General features: G+C 45.0%; 1 protein-coding gene across 23 annotated transcripts in view; it reads right to left on the reverse strand.

Annotated features, from left to right (window-relative positions):
- PPIP5K1 (diphosphoinositol pentakisphosphate kinase 1) overlaps positions 1-15,644 on the reverse strand; it is a 45,551-nt gene extending 29,907 nt beyond the window's left edge. For 8 of the 23 annotated variants that reach the window (XM_026479866.4, XM_048218183.2, XM_026479864.4 and 5 more), the window contains exons 1-23: positions 15,570-15,644; positions 12,146-12,241; positions 11,668-11,842; positions 11,019-11,214; positions 10,491-10,581; positions 10,179-10,264; positions 9,691-9,845; positions 9,467-9,568; positions 8,857-9,018; positions 8,622-8,743; positions 7,432-7,533; positions 7,097-7,183; positions 6,904-6,979; positions 6,650-6,759; positions 6,484-6,566; positions 6,185-6,316; positions 5,897-6,018; positions 5,422-5,604; positions 1,626-1,767; positions 1,213-1,436; positions 771-898; positions 445-559; positions 174-281 (exon numbers count right to left, since the gene is read on the reverse strand). In XM_026479866.4, coding sequence (XP_026335651.1) covers positions 174-281; positions 445-559; positions 771-898; positions 1,213-1,436; positions 1,626-1,767; positions 5,422-5,604; positions 5,897-6,018; positions 6,185-6,316; positions 6,484-6,566; positions 6,650-6,759; positions 6,904-6,979; positions 7,097-7,183; positions 7,432-7,533; positions 8,622-8,743; positions 8,857-9,018; positions 9,467-9,568; positions 9,691-9,845; positions 10,179-10,264; positions 10,491-10,581; positions 11,019-11,214; positions 11,668-11,814 — 2,673 coding nt within the window. In that variant the 5' untranslated portion in view covers positions 11,815-11,842; positions 12,146-12,241; positions 15,570-15,644. Of the gene's footprint in view, positions 1-173; positions 282-444; positions 560-770; positions 899-1,212; positions 1,437-1,625; positions 1,768-5,421; positions 5,605-5,896; positions 6,019-6,184; positions 6,317-6,483; positions 6,567-6,649; positions 6,760-6,903; positions 6,980-7,096; positions 7,184-7,431; positions 7,534-8,621; positions 8,744-8,856; positions 9,060-9,466; positions 9,569-9,690; positions 9,846-10,178; positions 10,265-10,490; positions 10,582-11,018; positions 11,215-11,667; positions 11,843-12,145; positions 12,242-15,569 lie in introns of those variants that run through there. The other 15 variants (XM_057306181.1, XM_057306178.1, XM_057306180.1 and 12 more) reach the window with 3 other exon arrangements.

The following is a 15,644-nucleotide window of genomic DNA, read 5'->3' on the forward strand; positions in this document are numbered from 1 at the left end:
TCAACACTATCCCAAAACACTTTTTCTGTTCCTGTAGGAAGCTCCAGGCTCCTCTCTGTGACATGCTGTGCTTGGGTATCACACCCACAAATTATAAATGAAAGTTTCTTTCTAGAATGGGAAGGAGGAGAAAGAAAGGGCACCCTCCTCACCCCACGCTGTTAGCTCCTCACCCGTGTGTTGTCCTCATACAGCATGATGACAATCTGGGTCATATAGTTGAGCTCTGAGATGGCACTGAGATAAGCCAAAGCTCTCTGCCATTGTGCATCCTGGGTCTCCTACAGAACATAAGGGGAAAATGAATGCCCAAGGACAAGGGAGTCAGGGAAGGGGCAGGGAGACAACGAGAACGCAGGAAGTTTACAGTGAAAAAAGAAACATGAGGAGGAGAGTAAAAAAATGCTGGGGAAAAAATGTTCATAGGTTGAACATGATCCTTACATCAAGAAGTCCCCCATAACGGAAGACACTGAGTAGGGAGTGGACGTGGCTTTCACTGGTGAAATAGAGACGTGTTCGAACATGGCGGCCTGGGGAGAGCACCCCTCGGGAGTACCTAAGATAAGAGCTAAGTCATACACACTGTCACATAATCCTCTTCCCACCCCTCCACAATTCCTTCCTCTCATCTCAAACACTTCTCTCCTTCCCCCCCGCCCCGGATCCCTTCAATTCTTAGTTCCCCAAGCTGTCCCAGCCTGAATTCCCCCAAGGGCTCCCCGACATGACCCTCCCCCCATCCAGCACCCCTCCCAGCCCTCCCTCACAGGGGATGCAGCTTGTTGACAGACTCATCCTCGTGGGTTCTCTGCAGGTCAAGTAGTATCTTCCGCAACAGTGGAAGACAGAAGCCCACAGCAATTTCCAGTTTCTCCTCCCGACTGATCCCGTACTCCTAGGGGCCACAGGCCAGGAATAAGTACGTCAATGAATCTTGTTTCCCTCTTGCCTCATACTCCTAGGCCCAAGATGATGTTTTTCTTCACCTCAGGTCTAAGGTTTCTTGCATATCCACCATATTCCCCCTCTCCAGGTTTCTCCTCAGTTAGCCTCTTGCACTTACTCAGAGCCAGAGCAGAGCCTCAGAACTATAGCAACTCAGCTTATTCTTTCTCTAAGTTTCCTTCCCCTGGTTCCCACACCATCCCTCCTTTCTGCTTTTCTCCCCTTCTTCTCCCAGTGCCCATACCCCTAGGCTATGAGACACACCTGGGGAATGACCACATCAGCCAATGCCTTAGAGAGACGTAGTAACTCTGCTGTGCCTTGAAGTCCCAGACTCCCATTGTGCTGCACATCATACTTCACACAGTCATAGATGTCAGGGATCTTACTGATATCATAGCGCCCACTCTTCTGTCGAAAGTCACGCTCCAGTTTGCTCCAACGCTGTAGCATGAGCTCTAGTGTCTCACTGTGGTAGAGTTGCAAGTCTGGAAGGAAGATGGACAATCAGAAAGAACCGAAGAATTTATCTCTAACAAAAGACCCTAACAAATCTGCAATAGAATCAGGCGGATGAGAATGCCTTGTCTCAGACATTTAGGAGACGACACAGGAGTATCTGAGGAACCCATCCATACCTGAAACCTTGAAGGGAAGTTAGTACTATTCATACCTACCTACAGACTTCGGGTCCTGCATCCGTTCCCGGATCTGGTGAGTGAGGTTTTCAATCAGGGCAAATACCTGATCACAGACCTTCACGGGATTCTGGATGACAGCCATGGAGTTGAGGAGGGAAGTGCTTCCAGTGGGAGCCAGCTATGGTGAACAGACAGATGAAAAGCAAGATAGGCTCTGTGCCAACTGCCCAGAATCCTGTGAGCTTATTACAGAAACTACCCACAAGTAAGATCTGCTCATAGGCTTACTCCAATGAGGATTCTTAGGCTACAGGGCATACTATCAGTTCTAGGATGAGGGGACTTCTCTAACACAGTCATCTAAAAAGGGTTGAGGGTAAAAGTTTTGCAGTCCAGAGGAAATAAAACAGACCCAGGTTCTTTTTTTTTTTTTTTTTAATGAGCTGGAGAGAGAGGGTTGGGGAGGGGCAGAGGGAGAGAACGTTAAGCAGGCTCCATGTCCAGCACAGGCACCCCCCATGTATATTTTAGAACCCCCAATAAAAGAACTTCGGTCAGGGCACCTGGGTGGCTCAGTTGATTGAGCATCTGACTCCTGGTTTTAGCTCGGGTCACGGTCTTGGGGAGGTGACATTGAGCCCCACATTGGGCTCTGCGCTGGGCATGCAGCCTGCTTGGGATTCTCTCTCCTTTTCCCTCCCTCTGCTCATGCACTCTTGCTCTCCCCCAAACTTTCTCTCAAATAAATGAAATCTTCAAAATAAATAAATAAATAAAATACACATGGAAAATACTGAATAGGGGTACCTGGGTGGCTCAGTCAGTTAAGCGTCTGACTTATAAATTTAGCTCAAGTCATGACCTCAGGGTCATGAGATTGAGCCTCACATCAGGCTCTGCACCGAGCGCGGAGCCCGCTTGAGATTCTCTCTCTGCCCTCCCTCAGCCCCATCCCCTCACCCTGCTTGAGTGCGCTCTCTTTCTGAAAGAAAGAAAGAAAGAAAGAAAGAAAGAAAGAAAGAAAGAAAGAAAGAGAAAGAAAGAAAAATGCTGGGGAATAAAGATTACACCAAAACCCTTCAAAATCCCCACAAAATGTTTCGTGAGTGGGTAACAAAGATAACAAAATCTTATTCCTCTTAACAAAATGCTAGCTTGACCTAGAGCAGAGGTCCTGCCTCAGAGCTAGGTTCCAGATCAAGCTTTCAGGACAGTGACAGTCAATGAAGAATGGGGAAGGGAAAAGAGGACTGTGGGTGGAATGTACACATTCAACTAGGTCCTTTTTGCTAACAAAAAGAAGCAAGTGAGAAAGAAAAAGTGCTTTAGCTTTTTGAATTTGACATTGAGCAATGGATTGGAATATAAGAGAGCAAGGTCTTGCCCTTATCAAGTCTTGCTCAGAGAAAAACACAAAAAATGACTTTCTTCAAGCAATGTGCTCACTTAAGAACCTATCAGAAATGGTTACATGATACTCTGAATATACTTAATGCCACTGAACTGTACACTTAAAAATGATTCAAGTGGGGGCACCCCCCTGGCTCAAAGAGCATGCAACTCTTGATCTCGAGGTTGTGAATTCAAGCCCGTGTTGGGTGTAGAGATTACTTAAATATAACTGAAAAAAAGAATCTTTAAAAAAAAATGATTCAAGCAGTACTGCAATTAAAAAAAATATTTTCTTGGGGCGCCTGGGTAGCACAGTCGTTAAAGCGTCTGCCTTCGGCTCAGGGCGTGATCTCGGCGTACAGGGATCGAGTCCCACATCGGGCTCCTCTGCTATGAGCCTGCTTCTTCCTCTCCCTCTCCCCCTGCTGTGTTCCCTCTCTCGCTGGCTGTCTCTCTGTCACATAAAATAAAATAAAATCTTTAAAAAAAAAAAAAATATTTTCTTTAAGAAAGAACTCATCAGAAATGAGCTACCAGTGGTAGGATGGTATAAAATCAGTCTGGCATATGATTTCCAGTCAATCATGGCCAGATACATAGGAAAAAAGACGGCACTGGGTAATGGCATCCACTGTGATTAATACTGTGAGGCAGTACACTAGAGTGGCTAACAGCCTGGGATCTCAGGTTAGACTCCTTGGGTTCATACTAGCTGGGTGTCCTTGTTAAGGTTGCTTAAATTCTTCTGAGCCTAGCTTTTCTCACCTGTAAAATGGGAGAAAAGTAGTACAAGACCACAATTCTTAAGGTGGATTAAATATGGTCATTAATTCTTTGTCACCTTCCCCTTGCCTAGAATCTGCACTGGCCCTGTGACTGCTTAACCAATCAACAACAAAAAGAACAACAATGAAACCACAAAGTTACATTGTATTAATTAATTCTGGGCCTACACATGTTCAAAAGAGTTTGGAAGGGGGCACCTGGCTGGCTAGTTGGTGGAGCACGCAGCTCTTGATTTCAGGGTTGTGAGTTTAAGCCCCACATTTGGTGTAGAGATTATTTAAAAATAAAATCTTCTTTAAAATTTATTTGAGAGAGAGCACGAGCAGGAGGGGCAGATGAAGAGGGAGAGAGAATCTCAAGCAGACTCCCTGATGAGCGTGAAGCCTGATGTGGGGCTCAATCTCACAACCATGAGATCACAATCTTAAGAATAGGGGTGCCTGGGTGGCACAGTCGGTTAAGTGTCTGACTCTTGGTTTTGGCTGGGTCACGATCTCAGGTTTGTGAGATCAAGCCCTGTGTTGAACTCCACATTCGGGACAGAGTCTGCTTAAAAGACTCTCTCCCCCTCTTCTTCTGCCCCTCACCCCCAAGCGTGTGTCCATGTGCTCTCTCTCTGAAATAAATAAATACAATTAAAAAATAATAAAAAAACCAAAATCTTAAAAGAAGCTTAGAAGATTATGGGGCGCCTGGGTAGCACAGCGGTTAAGCGTCTGCCTTCGGCTCAGGGCGTGATCCCGGCGTTATGGGATCGAGCCCCACATCAGGCTCCTCCGCTATGAGCCTGCTTCTTCCTCTCCCACTCCCCCTGCTTGTGTTCCCTCTCTCGCTGGCTCTCTCTCTCTGTCAAATAAATAAATAAATAAATCTTTAAAAAAAAAAAAAAAAAAAAAAAGAAGATTCTACTTTTAGGGTGTCCTAAGCTACCATTTAAGAAGTCTGGTTACCGTGCTAAGAAACCACATGGAGAAAACGTAGAGAGGAGAGGCTCTAAGACTATAGGGATAGCAAGAAGAAGGAGAAAGCCCAGCCATCTCAGCAACCCAGCTGAGCCTTCAGATGGTTTCAGCCCCCAAACCTGGCCAGTATCTGGGGAATTTTAGGAGACACCCCAGTCAAGACCAGCTGAGCCTGGAGCTATGAGTAAGATAATAGAATGAATATTGTTTTAAGTCACTGACTTTTGGGTAGTTTTTTATGCATCAATAAATAACTGAAACATTATTTCATTCAGAATCCTTGTGACCCACTGTGTTTTGGAACTGAGACTTTTTCAGACTTTAGGAAGTTAATATAGTACATATGCCACAAGATATATAGTATCTCCAACAGGACTTAGGGCATAACTAAACACATTTATATTTCTGCAGCACAATGTATGACTATGTAAACTAAACAAAATAAACAGGAATTAGAAATAGTCTTATCATGTCAGGTTTTGCTACCAAATAAATCTTGGTGCTAAATTTTTGTTTTTGAAATTGTGGTTAAGAGATTGTAGACCCATACTTACCTCAAAGGGTGAGGATTAAATGAGATAATGTATGGAAAGCAGCGCCTACCATGTAGTAAGTACCATTATTGATCACTATTAGAATTCTAGGAATTTGGGATGGGGATATGTTGGGCACAAATATAGGGAGAGCCTGACCTGATCGTAATCCTCAGGACCAAAAGGTGCATCCTGCTGCAAAATATGGTGCAATCGAGCCTTCACCCGATGCTGACAGCTGCTCAAGGAATCGCCATCGCTGTCCAGGAGCCCATTCATGTTGGCACTCTTCACCATTTGTACCAAAATGGGTGTTAGCTCTCCTTCTAGAGCCAGAAGGCCCTGGAGAGGAAGCACAAAATCTATTAGTTTTCCTTCCAATCTACTTCCTCTAGGCCTAGATTGTCCCAGAGATCAAATGGGAACTGGCTTGGAGAGGAGAGGTACAGATCAAGGGGCCTACCCCCACTAATTATTCTCAGCTCATTCTCAGTAGTATAGAATGGGTCAGATACAAGCAGAAACTTCTCTGAGTCAGCACATAAACATCCTGACATTTTCCAACTAGTTCTCCAAACTCTTCGTTTCTCTACCTAATGGAAGCTGGGACTATGGGAGAACTCTAAGTGTGCACCTTGGCAAAGGCAGCTGCAGTCATCTGGACACGGCCCTCATCAGAGGCATAGATCTTGAGATCGTGGCGGAAAGTGCTATGGAGACGAAGCAGCCCACAACCGGGGAAGCCAGCATAGTCACCTGGGGGTAAAGGGGAGCACCAGGAATGGACTGCTATAAATACCCACATGGAAGAAAGAATGCCCTTTCCCCCATTAACTTCCCCATTGCCTCTATCTGTTCATTCCCCCAACTTATTCTCTAATCGTCTTATCCAAGCCCTGCTATTGACCTCCAAAATACTCACCCTGTCCTCCAGGGTACATGCAGCGAAAAGCTCGCCCCAGCTCCTCAGCCTGAACACGACCGGCAGGAGTCAATTCTCCACCCCACTTCAGTACCAGCAATAGAGACGGGGTGAGGGCTTCCTGCTGTTGGTCTGCAGGAATAAGAGAGAGTGAATAGGTCTAATCTAAGGAAAATAGTGGGGACGTCTAACTGGCAGGTCTTCTCTGGAGCCCAGAAAGGTGATTTGAGGTAGAAGTCATCTAAAGGTTTAAGAATAAGAGACTTGAATGGTAATGGCAAGGGCATATTATATCTCACCTTGCCCCTCATTAGTAGCTTTTACTCCATGAGGGTAGTAAGTCAACTGCACCTTCCGGTTGATGCCTGAGAAATGACCATACCTGCAGGATAAACTCAGTTTACTTTTTACCCCAGCACCCAGTTCTCACTGTCACTGGCTCCCCTTTCCCATTCCCTTTCTCACATCTCCAGCACAGACTTCAGCTGCTCTAGTTTCCCAGTCTTCTCCTCGATCTCACCACCTGGTTCTTTCTCCAGTTCAGCCAATAACAGCCTTGTGATATCCAGCACCTCCTAGAGGAAATAACAGGATATCCGTGCAGGAGGCCAAGTCCTGGCAAGTTACCCTTTCATCCTGGCCTCTCCTTGAGGCCCCCAAATCTATATTCTCTATCTTTCCCATAGCACTGCTCCTCCCAGCCAGATTCACCAGGTTACCTGTAGCTGCTCTGGCCGCTTCAGTTTTAATTTACCCGTCTTGTAGCCACCATGTTTTTCAAATAGGCTGAAAAACCTGAAGAAATAAGGAAAAGCTTCAGTATGGGGTGAGACAGTTAAAACCTCGGGGAGCTGCCCCATCCCCATCTCCCTCACAAAAACCTATCTGTCTAAATTAGGACATCCTTCCTACCTTGGATGTGTCACCTCCATCTTCATTTTCTGTTTAGGGGTACGATCCCCATGACGGATAATTGCAATGACACAACGAAGTTCCATCCTAAGGTAGGGAATGTTGTTAGAGCCTCTCCTCCAACCCATCCCACACCAACTCCCATCATTTCATCTTATTTGACATGTCAGAGAACAGAGGAAAAACTATCTGAGATCAGGCATATAGGCAGGGTCAAGGAAAATGCCTGGAAGATGCCCAGCTCCACTAGTCAGATGGTATAGGGTCAGAAAGTAACCACTGGTCTGGGCCAGGTGCTTTTAATAGGTTACTCCAGATTTTATACTTTTGCTCACATAGTGCCAGATGTGGTAGGGACAATGGGAATGTCCTCAGCCTCTGTGGGGATGGACCATGGGATCTGGAACTGTGGAGCAAGCTCCCGCATGATGGTGTTCCTAGAAGGAGAAACATGAAGAACTGTATGAAAATGAATGAACCAGAACCACACATATGAATAAGGCTCACAAAAACTAGCAAGCTGTGGAAGAATACATTATATAAAGCCTAAAAACATGCCCCCAAAACAACCCCATAGATGTAGTAAAAGTATTAACAAATGCATGGGAATAACAGGGGCACTTGGGTGGCTCAGCTGGTTAAATGTCCGACACTTGGTTTTCGCTCAGGTCATGATCTCATGGGTCTTGAGACTGAGTCTCACATCAGGCTCCGTGCTCAATGGGGAGTCTGCTTGAGATTCTCTCCCTCTGCCCCATCCCCCACTTTCTTTCTCTCAAGTGCACTCTCTCTAAAATAAATAAATCCTTAAAAAAAAATTAACGCATGGGAATGACAAACACCAAATTAAGGATTGTGGTTATCTCTGGGTGGGAGGGTAAGGGATGTAATTAGCCAGGGATGGGTAGGGGCCTCAACTGTATTTCCTTTTTTTTTTTTAAGATCTATTTATTTATTTTAGAGACAGAGAGAATGTGAGTTGGGGGGAGGGGCAGAGGAAGAGGGAGAAGGAGACTCCTTAAGCAGACTCTGCACTGAGTGTGGAGTCCGACACAGGGCTTGATCCCAGGACCCTGAGATCATGACCTGAGCAGAAATCAAGAGTCAGACACTTAACCAACTGAGCCACCCAGGCACGCCAATTCTTAATATTCTATTTCTAAAGCTTGATGGTGAATACATGAATACTCAACCATATTCATCATTCTTTCCACATTTTTAAATATCCCGTGGTGAATTTTTTTAAAAGAAAAGTTTTAAAACAGTATTACAGTATCATCATATTTAGTACAATAATATAGTTTGTTTATATATGATAGAAGACGACATATTGGTATGTATAAAACTGTTAACAGTTTTAACTGGGGAGTGCAGCGTTAGGAAGACAAGAGGGCTAAGGAGCCCTTTTTCTATTTTCCTTTTTCACTTTTTTAAATCCTTTTTACAATATTTAAAATAAAGCAAGAGCCTCCTAACTCTCTTCTTTAAGCCCATTCTGCCCAGTCCAGACCACTGTGTCCCTTACCCCAGAATCTTGGCACAGTCATCATAGTATTTCATCGAATTCTTGACAAAACTGAAGCCATTGACATCACACACAAAAGAGTGACCATTGGCACGAAGAAGGTCAAAACCACAAACTGTTTGCTGCAGTGGAAAGAGGCAAGATGAGAACAAGAGAGCCACTCTTTCTTCCCAGACCCCTGCTCCTGTCTCATTCCCTCATTCCACAGCACCACCCACCATGGGCCCTCCTCCACCTTAAAAGCTACGCAGACTTTCCTGGCCACCAGCTTTTCCATGGCAGTCAGCATGACTGGATATCGAATCTCTTTCCCTTCACTGTCTCGTTCAACCTTCCCATCCAGGGCTGGAGATTTTCTGGCTTCAGCATGGGCATAATCGGGCCCCACTGTATATACCTGCAGGTACATAGCATCACTGAGTATGCCCACTGCTCATCCTGCATATGAGAAGATAATATGAGCACTAGGTCTGTAAACTAGTTTCAGAGTAAAAACAAAAACAAAAACAAAAAAAGTCTGAGTACAAAGAACAAGGAGACCAACATTTTTCTTACTGAGTCCCAATGAAATATCTTTATGAAGGTTTCTCTTTGGGACTCCAGATCTATTATCTAGTCCTCGTTAAGAAATAACTTACCAACATTATACCATTTTCCATGCTACCCTTGCCCTTGCTCTGATAGTAACAACGTAAATGTCTACTTCTCTAACTTCACCTGAATAGGAAAGCAAATCACATTCATGCTTTATTTTCTATGACTCTCCATACACTTCCACTTGCTTCCCATGCACATCATCCCACCCAGACATTTATGACTTCTTAAATCCCTATATCCACCATAACCTTGACATCTGTGCCATCTGTTGGCATAAACTCCTCATAGATGTATGATCCTGTCTTGCGGACACTGCTCTCAGGAGAGTAAACGCTGCTTCGGCTGCCAATCTTCAGGAAGAAAAGGAAGAAAAAAATGTTGCCTCCACCTTGTCCCCAAATCCTCCAGTTTCCCTCCCCATCACCTCATTCTTGTCCTTCTACTTCCCCAAATGCTCAAATGTCTCCCATACCTTACGGAAGAGGCGCTGACTTCCTCCTCCAGCTGAACTGGGGTAGTAGATGTAAACATTATGGTCCTCTGCACTCACTGGCTTCTCCACAAAGGGCTTGGGAAAGACAGCTCCATTTACCTCTACCTGGTCTTCACCTTCTATCAGGTTGCATTCTGAAAGACAGGTATGCAGTCATTTCCAGGGTTGAGAATTGTAGGATAATTCTAACCCCCATTTCTCTGAGTTTTAATCTCCATAACCCCCAAATATTTATGACCAAATCTTAGTAATAGATATGGAAGTATCCATATGGTATATAAATATAGTAGTATCTACAAAAGAGGTCCAAGGCTCTGTTCAAGGACACATAGCTCTAACTCTACCCTTAATCCAATAACCAAAGGCTCACTGAGATAAGTAGTACATGGAAATGTCTAGACCACAGACAACTAGGCTAAGTCACAGAAAGCCAGGCAGGGCAGGACTGGACAAAGCCAGGTACTCACCCTCAGGCCGGGCAGGGTCACGGTTGAGCACAGCATATCGAGGCAGATCAATACCCTCCTCCTGCAGGATCCGGTACACCTCCCTCCTGTTGCCCCCAAATAAATTAGCTGGGAGAGGTGGGGGACGGTGACCAAGGGAAGAGGCTAGGGATTTCATTTGCTCAGGAACTGGTAGATATCAGTATATAGAACTCAAAAGGGCATGATACAAAAATTAAGCATGTTTGTTTGACTCTGCCCCTCCCAGAGTGTACTCTATAAACAGGCATGATTTCAGGGCTACCCATCCCACCAATCAACAGAAAGCTATACCTATCCTGGATGTAATACTGCATAGCCAGGTCATTGATAAGAAAGGGGTTTCGAAGCTTGGAGTAAGCAACAGCTTTATCCAGAGGAAATCCTGGGATAGAGAAAGGAAATAGATCAAAGAAAAAAAGTGAAAGAGAGTGAGAAAACAGCAAGAGAAATAGATGTATTAAAGCTAAAGTTGCCATTAAGCTCCTCTACCCATCCACCCATTACTTATCCTTCTGCCCAACTTCCCAAGTCTAGAATACCCATCAGGAAAAAGTGAAAAAGGTATTATTTTTAGGGTCCTTCCAGAGATACACAATTCTGTCAGAGACCCCAAGAGCCTTACATCCTGAGGTTTGAATATGGCCTTTAAACCACCTCCAGCAACTCTTCCATGATACAGGGAAAGCAAACCCCTCTGCACTGTTCTCCAGTGTGTCAGGAAGAGCTGATGACCTCTGTACTATTTGACAGTAAGAACCTCATTTCCCAGTCCATCATTCCCAACACCATTTCCTCCCATTTTCTTTCACAGACTCCAACCTTTGGAGTGGAAAGAGATGAGGCAGTGGCAAGATGGCCAGTTTTCCACAGGTTCGTTGAGGATCACATCTTCTCCCAGAATGATAACAGTTAGGTAGTCAAATCTGCAGAGTCGTTCTAGGATTTGGGTCATTGGTTTGGACTTGGATTTCTTGGTCATGGCACAGATGCCAACAATGATCTGAGGTTCAGGAGGCTATAGAGAAGAAGTGCTGTCAGGAACTTAGGAACTTCCCACCAAGACCATCCCTATTAGGGAACACTGTCTCATCTCCTTTGGGCACAGTTTTTTGCCAGGACTTTAGACCTATCAGGTAAATGCTATCTCCTAACTTAGGTCTGGAATGGAGTACATACAGGGATTTCTACTGCCTAAAGAACAGGAGCCTTCCCACAGTAGGAAATGTGTGCTCAGGCAGAAGAGCCAGAGAACCAGTAACACAACAGGAGGAAGGCATAATGGCAGGGAATTCAAAGAGAAGTAACCTAACCAATATCTACTGCTTCTCCATTTAATCAGGACAGGGCCTGTTTACGACAGGAAATCTATGCATTTGCAAAGAGCAGAGAGGTGTCTCCAACCAATGGAATCTCAACACTCTATGAAAGGGGTCCCAATACCAAGTTACATCATTTTCCTTAGTCTTACCACTTCATCCTCCTCATCCTCAAGGAGCTCGCTGTCACTCTCTTCTGTCCTCATGCCTATTCCACGGGTGCCCAGCCCCTCATCTCCAGCTCCCAGGAAGAAGTGGGCTGTGGCACTCTCGCCCTCACTGGCCGGCAGTGACCACATCCCCGCCGGAGCACCCACTCATCCCGCTCTGCAATGGAGGGTATCCCATTAGCTCAGAATTCAAACCCCATGGCAGTGGGTAGGGATGGGGCATGAGGAATGATAAAATAAAGAGGGAACCACAAGGAGACTAGGGGAAATGGGAAACAAAACTATGGTTAGAAGGAGCAACAGGAAAGGAGGCACGCACGTGGGCTATGACTTGTCGGGCTATGACTTGACAGGCTATGACTAAAGATCCCTAAGAGAAAAGCAAGGTCTCCCTTTTCCTCTCTGCTCAACCCACCCCCAACCATGAGACTGGTGAGAGGATAAGTAGGTTAACCCTTACAGTGCTGGCATGTCCCTGATTCTGCCAGCAGGAAACACCATTAACTCCAGCAGCAAGTGGAAAAGGCAGTTCCTCATGGAAGGCTACTGTTGATTCCTACCAGAAGAGAAGATTAGAGTGACATTTCCAATCTTGGATTCATTCCAAAATGTTCCTATCCCTTCACCATCTCCCCACAGTTGTGTTGAACTCAGGGATTTAATTCAAGGGCAGAGGGAATGAGAGAGCTCAGCTGCCTTTGACCTTAAGGCACATCTTCATTCCTACCAAGGATTAACTCAAAAAACATTTATTGAGGGCACCCTATGTTCTAAGCATTATATCAGAACATTAAAATTCTCTATGCCCCTGTCCCTCCTTCATGTGCTCCACTTTAAAAGACAAATGCCCAAATCCAAAAAATCTGTCAAGGAAAGAGGGCTAGTGCTGACTGGGAGGTTGAGGATACAGGCATCCATACAATAGCCTCCAACCCATTCTCTGACCAAAATTTCAATTTTCTCTCCACCATGTCCTGGTACTACAGACCCAAGTATGGTCTAGGCCAAGATCCCGAACACCAGAAGCTACTGTAGGAAAAAATTCTGTCTAGAGCCATAATCAGTGAGAGTATCTTAAGACTTACACTTGAGTTAGAACAATCTGGTGGTTCCACCTCTGCATACATACACCTACTGTCATGGTTCCTAACTAATAGTGAGGTCAGGGGACATTTGGTAGGAAGCATTTTTGGTTGTCACAACTGGGAAGGTGCTATTGGCATCTAATGAGTAGAGGCCAAGGATACTGCTTAACAGTTTAAAATGCATAGGATATTCCCCCACAACAAGTAATTACCCAGTCCACAACATCAGCAGTGTGGAGGTTGAGAACTTCTGCTGTAAAAAAACTCTCCCTCATAACAAGACATGGGCGAAGATGTTCATAACCTCACTACTGGTTATGGGAAGAACTGAAAACTCTGAAGTCACAGGTAGAACAGACAAATATAGCTAAGTATACACAAATGATAAACTAACAGCAATTTTTAAAAATGAATCAAAGATGTAATGATATGGACAATTTCCAAATGCAAACTGCAGAAATGCACATGCAGTACAATTCAGTTTGCATAAATAAAAAATATTACATATATTTATAACTGTATACATAATTAATAGAAGTCTAAAAATATGGACTGGAAAGAAAGACATTAAAGTCATGATAGTGGTTACCTCTGAGAGGGGAAAATGGAACTGAGAAGGATCTGAGTGGAACTTTACAACCTTATCTGTAATGTTTATTTCAATTTTTAAAAAAATCTAAAGCAAATACACAAAAGGTTAACATTTGTTAATACTAAATTGCGGGGATACGGGTATGCTGATTTTTTCCAAAAATAAAGTTGAGTCACCCAGCAGCAATTTTTCACATTCTCCAAAAGTTCTCAGAAATACTAACCAATTAAAAGAGAAAAAGTTACCAAAAAAGAAAAGAAAAAGGAAAAACTAACCAATGACTCTCATAAAAGCCACAAACACCTTAAGTAAATGGATTTAGTCTTACAAACTTTTAAAGTAGTCTCCAACAATTATTTTGTATTTTTAAACCCTTCCATTGCAAGTGGGATTTGCAGCTTTGATCAGAAAGTTACAGCTAACCTTTATGCAGACCTTGACCTTTCTAGTCTTTACCATCTCCTTGTCTCTACTAGTCAACCACATGCTCTTAACACTTCCAGTTGTCTATTGCAGGTCTTACACATACACTCCCCCTCCTGAATAGGCCATTTCTTTGAACTCCTTTTTAGTGACCTAACCCAACTTTCATGATTTGTGGCATTACCAAGGTCCCTGTAGAGCTTAAGCAAGCAGAATTTTGTTCCACCCTTTATTCTTTATCTGAAGCAGGGATTTCCCCTCCTGTCTAAGATTCCTAATCCTTCACCCTTTTTTCCATTTAGTCCTTCCTGGTTTTCTACTGAATGTATATAGTCATTTTCCTGAAATTCTATTTTAACTTTATAACAGGGGTGGTAATAGAATGGGGAAGAAGAGTCTGTTCACAAATACGTGGCTAAAGAGAGACGGAAAGGCCTAAATTCATAGTTAACAAAGCAAAGATAGAAGCCTGACAGAAATAGCTCTGATATAAGCCAGGATTTATTTAGATGTACCTCCGAGAGAGGCTGGGATTTGATGTGGTATTCCAAGAGCCATTCCCCAGTTTTCTGTGCCCTTCTCCCCATCCCCCTCTCCCTCAATACTTTGTTGCAAACAAAAGAAACTTCACGCTCTACAAAAGGGCTAAAGGGCAGTCTAACTCCTGCCTGAATCAATGCAAACGGGAGGGTCAGTGGTGGGGAGAAGTTAGATAGGTAAAGAGAGAAGGTGGGGCACATGGGTAATCTCAGAAACACTGATGTTAAATCAGATCTGAAGAGGGGGTAGAAAAGAGGGTAAACTGTGTAACTTCTTTATCCCTTAGAATTTACGGATGCTTGCAGTAGTCAATTTCCTTAATCGCCATGCACTTAATGGAGGGCACCATTAGTGGTGAAGGGGAAACATCAATACACAGTCCAGGCAGGGCTATTTCCAACACAGTAAAACTCCTCAGGCCATCAACACGATCTTCTTCCCACCTAAATTCCCTCGAGATGCAATGCTTACCCCTTCATACAGAACCACATTCTGACACTGATGAACTGTGCTGATGCCCTTGTTCTATCAACCCACTCACACTCCCTTCTTCCCCTAAACTGCTAAAATGACTCTTCATTGACCCCCCCCAACCACTCACAACACTGCTGCCCCTCCCCCATCACTGATCAACTAATCCAATTAATAATCCAACTAATCCTCTCACTCAATGATTCTCCAGCATTAAGCAGCCCTCCAGACCCACAGATGAGTCGCCACACTTGGTAACATTTATATCAAACCCTCAATGATCCCCCACAAAGAATGCCTACGATCCATTCCGTCCTCACACTAGCTCTCTCCAGGGTCCCCTCCTCTCCGCAACAACCCCTGCCTGCAGAGATACCCTCCCGCGTCGACTCCCTTCCACCCTTCCTCACACAGACCTCCCCACCCTGACCCGCTCCCTTGCTGCCTCCGCTCCTCACGCACGACTCCCTTTTCCTCCCGCAAATCCTCAAACCCCTCTCTTCTCTTGCTGACCCCCTCCGGTGTCTCTCCTCACACAGCTCCCGGTCACGAATACCGCCCTCCAATGCGACTCCACCAGCCTTCGCCCGCCCCCGCCTTACTCTCCCTACGCTGACATTGAGGCCTCTCCATTGGGCCTCTTTCCGAAGCTGCCCCCAGCCGGTACTAAACACGGCCCTCAGCACCACCCGAGCCCACTCTACCCAGCCCACCCCCTCAGATACCGCCCCCAGCCCCCAGCCACTCCCCCACCGCCCCCGGCCCTCGCTCACCCGCCTCCTTGCGCTCGCGCAGCCGAACCTGCCGTCAGCGACACCTGACAGCAGCCCAATCAAAGCGCGGCTTCT

Source organism: Ursus arctos, unplaced genomic scaffold (genome assembly GCF_023065955.2).
Source record: "Ursus arctos isolate Adak ecotype North America unplaced genomic scaffold, UrsArc2.0 scaffold_36, whole genome shotgun sequence".
NCBI classification, from domain to species: Eukaryota; Metazoa; Chordata; class Mammalia; order Carnivora; family Ursidae; genus Ursus; species Ursus arctos.